Source organism: Lepidochelys kempii, chromosome 24, assembly GCF_965140285.1.
Source record: "Lepidochelys kempii isolate rLepKem1 chromosome 24, rLepKem1.hap1, whole genome shotgun sequence".
NCBI classification, from domain to species: Eukaryota; Metazoa; Chordata; order Testudines; family Cheloniidae; genus Lepidochelys; species Lepidochelys kempii.
The window spans coordinates 12,567,740-12,577,099 of NC_136403.1; the positions used below are offsets into that span (position 1 = coordinate 12,567,740).

General features: G+C 59.4%; 1 protein-coding gene across 5 annotated transcripts in view; it reads right to left on the reverse strand.

The window, feature by feature from the left end:
• GRAMD1A (GRAM domain containing 1A) overlaps positions 1-3,611 on the reverse strand; it is a 32,578-nt gene extending 28,967 nt beyond the window's left edge. For 4 of the 5 annotated variants that reach the window (XM_073322705.1, XM_073322704.1, XM_073322706.1 and 1 more), the window contains exon 1: positions 3,484-3,567. In XM_073322705.1, the coding sequence (XP_073178806.1) occupies positions 3,484-3,491 (8 nt within the window). In that variant the 5' untranslated portion in view covers positions 3,492-3,567. Of the gene's footprint in view, positions 1-3,483 lie in introns of all 5 variants that reach the window. The other variant, XM_073322709.2, reaches the window with a different exon arrangement.
• Between the last annotated feature and the right edge of the window lie 5,749 nt (positions 3,612-9,360).

Genomic DNA, 9,360 nt, shown 5'->3' on the forward strand with positions numbered 1-9,360 from the left:
CTGTGGGTCTGATGGGGGTAATGCCAGACATGGGGGACAGACTGTGCGTCTGATGGGGGGTAGTGCCAGCTGGGGGGGAGCCGTGGGTCTAATGGGGGTAGTGCCAGCTGGGGAGGGGGGGCAGGAGTCAGCCCCACTCCCAGTGCAGTGGGACTGAGCTGGAGCCGACCCACCCATCTCACAAACGGCTCTTTGTTCTGAGCTCCATCCCGACTCCACTCCCCAGTGCAGCCAAATGGCTCGATCACCCTCGTCCACCCCCAGCCTGACCCCAGCCCCCCAGGGCCTGGTGCCTCCCACTGGTGCCCGGAGACTGGGAGAGTGACACCCCACAGCACACACAGAGCCCGGGGAAAGAGACAGAACTGCAGTGGCAGGGGCTGCAGGTCGGGAGTTAGGGGCTCCGGCAGAGCTGGGGGGAGGGGAGCCCACAGCTGGGATAGTAGGGGGCTGCAGGTCGGGAGTGAGGGGCACCAGCAGAGCTGGGGACAGGGATGAGACTTACCAATGCTGCTGCCCCCAAAACTTCTTTCCCCCTCCCCCTGCCCATCACATGCCCCCCCATGCCCGACACTTACTGGCCACCTGGGACTCAGGCTAGTGGCAAGGGCAGCATGGGGGGAGCACGCTATTTCATGGGCAGCTCCAGATCTGGCTACTGTTGCCCCGCCCCTCCCCCCCAACAGATGACCAGGGCTAGCATGACTTGAGACAGCTGCTGTGGGCCAGCGCATGTGGGAGAGGGGGCCTAGAGCACCCAACACAGCCAGGGCTGGGGGGCAGGGGCAGTATGAGCCACCCATGCCTCCCCCCAGCAGGGTTCAGGCCAAGCAGGCAGGGGGTCACGGCCAGCACTGGCCCTAATGCCCCCATACAGTGCTATGGGGTGCTGTGCTGCAGGGAATGTGGCTGGGGCTCGGGGGGGGGGGGTGCCAGGCTGTAGGGAGAGCATCCCCTGCTGACCCCTCCACCCCCTACAGCACAGGCCCCCTAGTGCCAAGCTGGGGCACTGGGGCTGGCACCAACTGCCAGGGAAGAGTGCCCCTTGCTGAGCCCTGGCCCCACTCCCTGGCCACCTACCAGGGTCCAGAAGGACCTGAGATTCCCCCAGCCAGTGCTGTCAGCTGGGCTGAGCCTTTGGGCTGTAGGACTCTGGTGGCTCCTGGGGGCCCAAAGTGACAGGAGGGACTGGGGCCTGTCACATGCAGCAAGATGCTGCCGGTCCCAGCCCTGGCACATGGGGCCCCTGGCTGCAGGAGAATGGCTGGCCCAAGACCTGGTGCCAGCTGGCGGAGGAGGGAGGTAAATATGGGGCAGATCCTGCTAGCTTGGCTGGGCTTGAGGAGATGCACGCCTGGCCAGTGACTGCCAGCAACCTCTGGCCCCGTCTGACGTTGGGGGGGAGCCCAGAGAGCATCCCTCAGCCCAGGTAGGACAGACCATGCAGGACAGCTCTGCCAGTGCCCCTCACTCCCAACCCGCAGCCCCCTTCCAGCCCAGCCCTGGGTTCCCCCGACCTAGCTCTGCTGGTACCCCTCACTCCTCACCTGCAGCCCCCTTCCAGCACAGCTTTGGGCTCCCCCGACCCAGCTCTGCCGGTGCCCCTCACTTCCAACCCGCAGCCCCTGCTAGTCCAGCTCTGGGCTGCATAGATTCCTGGGCCAGAAGGGACCATTGCGATCATCTAGTCTGGCCAGAGAGATTTCCCAAAATAATCCCTAGCACAGAGCTTTGAGAAGAACAGCCCCTCATGGTTTAAAAATGGCCAGTGACACGGAACTATTGGAACAATTAATTCCCCTCCCTGTTCAAATGAATGCCTCATTTCCCGTCTAAATTCATACAGCTTTAGCTTCCAGCCATCGGGTCATGATTGGGGTGTCTGAGCCGAGCCCCCCACCCCACCCCTGCAGCATGGCCAAACGGGAGCCTCTCCCTCTCAGGCAGGGTTCCTGACCCTTTCCTCATTCTTGGGGCTCTTCCCAGACTCCTCCCCAATTCATCACCATCCTCCTTGACCTGTGGGCACCAGAACTGGACACAAGGGCCCAGCAACGTCACACCAGGGACAAACCCAGCCTCCCTGCTCCTCCTCGAGATTCCCATTTGCGCACCCAGGGCTGCATGACCCACCCCCAAGTCCTTTTCAGTGTCCCTGCTCCCCAGGACAGAGTCCCCCACGTGTGGCCAGCGCTCTTTGTTCCTAGCTGGACAGTTATATCGACTCATATTAAACAGTCACCACCCCTCACTCTTGACCCGCAGCCCCTGCTATCCCAGACCTGGGCTCCCCACACTTCCACCACTGCCCCTCTACTCTGCCCTGCCCTGGGGGCACAGAGGGAAGGGGAAGATGGGCATTTCCTGTCTCAGAGCCCCTTGAGCCTGGGTTCTAATGCCGTAGGGGGCAGACACTCAGCCTGTTAAAGGGGCTGTGTCCCAGCTGGGCACAGAGGCCCCTGAGCGCAGGGCCCCCTGCCCTGCCCATTGCCCTCCCAGGAATCTCCAGGAGCACAGAGCAGTCAGGGCGGGCACTCAAGACACCCAGGTCCCTCACCCACCATGGGAGGGCATCAGCCCTTGCCGGGCTTGCAGAGGGATTTGGGGGCTAGTGAGGCCTGGCCTGCCCTGTTCCTGCAGTGCTCTGGGCCGGCACAGACCCGATGAGATGCTGGCATCCTCCATGGCCCGTTGGCTCCAGGCTCTCTGGGATCTCCCTGCTGCAGGCACCCACGACCCCGGGCACTGCTTGGCAAACCAATTCCTAGAGCACTGGTTCTCAACCAGGGCCCCCTGGGGGGCCGCGAGCAGGCTTCAGGGTCTCCATCAAGCATGGCTGGCATTAGACTGCTTGCTATCCCTTAACGAGGCCCTGGCTTTTATATGCAGAATTGTTGTGGCACAGCTGGACCATGGAGTTTTTATAGCATGTTGGGGGCTGGGAAAGAAAAAGGGAGAACCCCTGTCTTAAGGCAGCTCTGTGAGCTCCGACGCGGGCACCAAGCTGGGAGGGGGACCCAGGCGTCCGGCTCAGCTGAGTGCAGGGGAGGGTGCTACAGATGCCCGTTTCTCCACAGGGCCCATCGCTACCCAGACCCCCAGGGCTAGAGCAAATCCCAAAGGCCTGCGCCCGGCCCAAGATCCCCAGCCAGGAGCTCAGCGCAGGGCACCGGGCAGCGCTGGGCTCAGGGCCGGGGACTCGCTCGGCAGAGCCTGGGAACCTGCTGGGGAGCAGAAAAGGGGGTTCGGGCCGCTGGGGGGCACGGAACAGGGAGGGCAGGGCAATAACAGCCCAGGAGTCCTGGCTCCCGGCCCTCCCCCCTCTAACCACTAGACCCCACTCCCCTCCCAGAGCCAGGGAGAACCCAGGAGTCCTGGATCCCAGACACCCCTCCCCCCAATTCCAACACACCAGAGCCCACTTCCTTCACCTCCATCCCCCACTCACGCCACCCCACACCCCCTGCCCCGGCGCCCCCTTACTCGAACATGGCCCGTGTCCCGGCCCGGCCGGCCAGCGGCCCTGCCTCCCCGCGGAGGAAGAGGAAGGAGCCAGAGACCCGGCGGCTTCCTCCCCTCCCCCTCTCCGCGCTCCGCCCGCTGCACAAAGGATGGGGGTGGGGGCTGGGCACCAGGACGCCTGGGTTCTCTCTCTGGCTCTGGAAACTCCCCCAACCCCTTGGAAAGCAGCGGAGGCTCCCAGGAGAACCCCTCAAACCTGCCCCCGCCTCCCGGGCGGCAGCCTCCGCCCCACAACAAGGACAGGGTTACTGGGCAGAGCAGCCCCCCGAGGGACGCACCGTCCTGCCCCCGGCCACGCACCGAGCCCCCCCAGCCACATCGGTCATGCGCCAAGGCCCCCCGGCCCCATACAAGCACCGGTGTCACTGGGGAGAGAAGCAGCACCCCTAGAGCCCCCGGCCATGCACCCAGCTCCGCCCCCCGCCCCCGCGCGCGGCCCCTTCGGCCAGGCACCGCACCCCATGGCAGGGAGGGGCTGCTCTTGAGGGCTGGGTCTAGAGCACCCAGCGGGGAGCGGGGCCCTCTGGGCCGGGTGCTGCACCCAGCCCAGGGGCTCCACTCCCTGCCCCCCACCACCCTGAGGCCCTGGGATGCGGGTGGGGTGCACAACCCTAGGGAAGGCAGACGATGGCAGCACCTGGCCCGGATCAGATGGGCCATGGGGCTCCCTCAGCCACTGGCACCAGCTTGGCCCCAGCACAGCCGAACCCCACAGCGGCAATGCCCCCGGCGCCGGGGAGGCCAGAGAGCAGGGCTTGGCTCCAGCAGCACAAGCACACCCAGCCCCTGGTGCCCACCATGTCCATTTCTGCACCACCATCCTCTGCCACCGCCAGCCCTGTGCCATCCCCCCTGCCACCGTCAGCCCCATGCCCTCAACCCCACCGTCCCCAGCCCCATGCCCTCACCCCCTGCCACCATCAGCCCTGTACCCTCACCCCTTGCTGCCTCTCAGCCCCATGCCCTCAACCCTGCCTTCCCCAGTCCTGCGCCCTCATCCCCTGCCACCCCTAGTCCTGCGCCGTCAACCCGCCTCCCACAGTCCTGCACCCTCACCCCATCACCTCTCAGCCCTGCTCCCTCAACCCCATCACCCCCAGTCCTGCACCCTCACCCCCCAGCCTTGCACCTTCACTCCCTGAAAGCCCCATACCCTCAATCCTGCCACCCCAACTCTGTGCCTTCACTCCCATCATGCCCAGTTCCCTCTGTTCCCCGCCTTGCTTAGCTCCTGCTGCCCCCAGCCACGGTGCGGGCAGAGAGGTCAGTACCGAGTGGTTCCCAGGCCAGAGGGGACCTTTGTCACCACCCCAGCTGCCCGCTGCGTCACATGGGCGGCACTTGATGCTGGCCAGGGGAAGGGGCCAGAGCTAAAGCGGGACAAACCCAGCAGGGCCTAGTCTGCGCCAGGGAGGATCTGCTGGCATGGCTGGACCGGAGCTCCCATAGAGCCATCCCAGAGTGTCCCAGCAGGACAGCGCCAGTGCCCCCAGCTCAGCCATGTCCCTGGGGCCCTGGCCCCTAGTGGCAAAGCCCCCAGGGCTGGCAGAACTGCAACCACATGGCTCTTCAGCTGGCACTACGCTGCCGGGCAGGGGTGAAAACAATCCATTCCGGGCTGGGAAGTGTGGAGCAGGCTGGTGGCTGGCCCGAGTGGGTTCTTGGGTAAGATGGCTGTTGGGAGCAGCCAATGCCCTGCCACCGCCAGTGAAGCTGGTACCCACACCTCGAAGGGAGAACACATCCATGCCATGCAGGGCTTTGGCTGGGATGGCACTGTCAGAAACCAGCACCTCTGGCCTAGGGCTCAGCAGCCCCTGGCCCCATGGGGCCATCTCAGCTGGTGGCAACACACCTGCCAACGGGCAGGGGGGCTTGCCACAGTCACATGCTGCCATGCATGCTGCCACGCAGCCCACACCCACCCTGTGTCCAGGAGTCACAAGTTCTGTGCTCTAGAACTGCTTTAAATGAAGCCAGCCCGGACTCTGGTGCAGCATCTCCCCATCAGGGCACCCGTACACCAGGGCAAGAAGCTTCTGCGGCTTCGGTGCTTCCTGGGTCTGACCTTGGAGCGTTCAGCCCCCTGTTCACCTGAGTCCACCCCACTAGGACACCTGGGTAAGCCTCACATGCCCCCAAAGAGACCATGCACCCAGTTCCCCAGTCACAGGGACTCAGCCAGTGTTGACACAAAAGATTTATTACAGCATAGAACAGAGCTTGTTAGCACAGAGAGCAGGAACTTTCAGCAAAGTACATCTTGGGGAAGGGCATCCAGGGCCCTGGTGCCCGTTCCCCTGAGTCCCAAAACAGGAGACTGACCTTCCAGCTACCTGGCCTCCATCAGGCCCATCGCCCCTCCTCCTTCCTTTGTCTCATTCCCTGGCCAGCAGGTCACCTGGTCTCTTTGTTCTCCAACACCTCCTGCTGATTCTGGCAGAGGAAGAGGCTCAGCCATCAGTTGCCAGGCCAGAGTGTGAGCTGTTCTCTGCAGCCAGTCAGCAGTCAGACCTGCCCTCTAGGGGTCCCTGCAATGATCACACACACTGTCCCACCACCTAGATACTTGAGTAACACATAGGGGGAAAGAACAGGAGTACTTGTGGCACCTTAGAGACTAACAAATTTATCTGAGCATAAGCTTTTGTGAGTTACAGCTTGCTTCATCGGATGCATGTAGTGGAAAATACAGTGGGGCGATTTTATATACACAGAGAACATGAAACAATGGGTGTTACTGTAAGCAGTGTCAGGATGAGCTCCACCCTGACATCTGGTGGTGAGGAGTGGCAAGTTGTGGAAAAGAACTTCAGGGGCCGATCTCATTTGCATAGGCACACCCACCCCGCATAGAATGAGACCATAGCTGCCCAAATGGTCACTTTGGCTGCTGTGGGATCCCCAGTGTCTCTGTTATTGGGGCAGGAAGAATAAATTGTTATTACCCTGATTATGGGAACTGTGCTTGGAACTGTACGTGGCCTTTTGTTATGATGGAGGGATTCACCATCCACTAAGTAGCACTCGCTAGGCAAGGGTCATGGGTTCCAAAACTGTGTGAATGGAGAGAGGTTGGGGACAAGTATTAATACTTGGTGGTATGGGCCCCTTGGTGGGGGTCTTACATGCTAATCGCACTTCCTCCTCTCTCCACTGTGGAATATCAGAGCTAATTTTGATTTCATTAGAAGTCTAGTCATAGGCTGCTGAGCTCACTTTGGGCTGATAGTGCACCAGCACTGGGGCTCCCCTACTACAAGCTGACTTCACCTAAGAGCTGAAATCACTGAGTGTTGTGTTAAGTAGTGGGGGAGCCTGAAGATATATTGTGGAGCAGTTTGCAGGATGGCTGGTGAAGCAGTTTGACATGGAGCAGTTTGTGGATGGCAGGAGCTGCTTGTGGGCCATGGAGCTGAGCGAAGGAGTTTGTGGGGCGGCTGGCGGAACGGAGCGCCGCTATGGCTCGAGCCGGTTTGCATTGTGTTATTGGAATGGATCCCCTAGATATTGAACCCGGCCCTTGTTGCTGCCAACTCTGATGGGCAGAAGGGTTACATTACCATACACACTGTAACCAGAGTGATCAGGTAAGGTGAGCTATTACCAGCAGGAGAGCTGGGTGGGGGGGAACCTTTTGTAGTGATAATCAAGATGGGCCATTTCCAGCAGTTGACAAGAACGTGTGAGGAACAGGGGGGAGGGGGAAATAAACATGGGGAAATAGTTTTACTTTGTGTAATGACCCATCCACTCCCAGTCTTTATTCAAACCTAAGTTAATTGTATCCAGTTGCAAATTCATTCCAATTCAGCAGTCTCTTGTTGGAGTCTGTTTTTGAAGTTTTTTTTGTTGAAGAATTGCCACTTTTAGGTCTGTAATCGAGTGACCAAAGAGATTGAAGTCTTCTCTGACTGGTTTTTGAATGTTATTATTCTTGACGTTTGATTTGTGTCCATTTATTCTTTTACGTAGAGACTGTCCAGTTTGGCCAATGTACATGGCAGAGGGGCATTGCTGGCACACGATGGCATATATCCCATTGGTGGATGTGCAGGTGAACGAGCCTCTGATCGTGTGGCTGGTGTGATTAGGCCCTGTGATGGTGTCCCCTGAATAGATATGTGGACAGAGTTGGCAACGGGCTTTGTTGCAAGGATAGGTTCCTAGGTTAGTGTTTTTGTTGTGTGGTGTGTGGTTGCTGGTGAGTATTTGCTTCAGGATGGGGGGCTGTCTGTAAGCAAGGACTGGCCTGTCACCCAAGATTTGTGAGAGTGTTGGGTCATCCTTCAGGATAGGTTGTAGATCCTTAATAATGTGTTGGAGGGGTTTTAGTTGGGGGCTGAAGGTGACGGCTAGTGGCGTTCTGTTATTTTCTTTGTTGGGCCTGTCCTGTAGTAGGTAACTTCTGGGTACTCTTCTGGCTCTGTCAATCTGTTTCTTCACTTCATCAGGTGAGTATTGCAGTTGTAAGAATGCTTGATAGAGATCTTGTAAGTGTTTGTCTCTGTCTGAGGGGTTGGAGCAAATGCGATTGTATCGTAGAGCTTGGCTGTAGACAATGGATCGAGTGGTGTGGTCTGGGTGAAAGCTGGAGGCATGTAGGTAAGTATAGCAGTCAGTAGGTTTCCAATATAGGGTGGTGTTTATGTGCCCATCACTTATTAGCACTGTAGTGTCCAGGAAGTGGATCTCTTGTGTGGACTGGTCCAGGCTGAGGTTGATAGTGGGATGGAAATTGTTGAAATCATGGTGGAATTCCTCAAGGGCTTCTTTTCCATGGGTCCAGATGATGAAGATGTCATCAATGTAGCGCAAGTAGAGTAGGGGCATTAGGGGATGAGAGCTGAGGAAGCGTTGTTCTAAGTCAGCCATAAAAATGTTGGCATACTGTGGGGCCATGCGGGTACCCATAGCAGTGCTGCTGATTTGAAGGTATACATTGTCCCCAAATGTGAAATAGTTATGGGTGAGGCCAAAGTCACAAAGTTCAGCCACCAGGTTTGCCCTGACATTATCGGGGATACTGTTCCTGATGGCTTGTAGTCCATCTTTGTGTGGAATGTTGGTGTAGAGAGCTTCTACATCCATAGTAGAATGGAAAAATTAGTGGGTGCTCTGCACCCACCGGCAGCCAAGCTCCACTCACCCCCCCCGACCTCACCTCTGCCTTCTCCCCTGAGCACGCCGTGTCCCTGCTCCTTTGCCTACCTCCCAGTGCTTTCTGCTGCCAAACAGCTGTTTGGTGGCGTAGCAAGCTCTGGGAGGGAGGGGGGAGGAGGCGGAGAAGAGGCGGGGCCAGGGCTGGGATTTGGGGAAGAAGTCAGAATAGGGGCAGGGAGGGGGCGGAGTTGGGTCAGGGACTTTGGGGAAGGGGTTGGGATGGGGTGGAGTCAGGGTAGAGCCGGGGGTAGAGGGGGGTGGAGCACCCACCAGCGAGAGCAGAAGTTGGTGCCTGTAACTCAGGGTGTGGAGGGAACGAGAATGCCATACATAATACAAACAACACTAAGGACTGGCCAGCCTGGCAGGTCCTACCGCAACCCGGGAGTGCTGGTCTGAGGTGCCAGGGAAACACCTGCATCTGGGAAAGAGCCCGTGGGTGTCAGTGAGTGAATTAGCCTTTCACTCAAAGTAGGTCAGACAGCACAGCACTGGGGCCAGCTCTGACTGCCAGGGGACAGTGCCCCTTACTGAAAGCCTTGACCCGTTCCCTGCAGCACAGCACCCCCTACTGAGCCCCCGCCCCGTTCCCTGCAGCACAGCGCACCTTACTGAGCCCCCGCCCCATTCCCTGCAGCACAGCGCCCCCTACTGAGCCCTGGCCCTGTTCCCTGC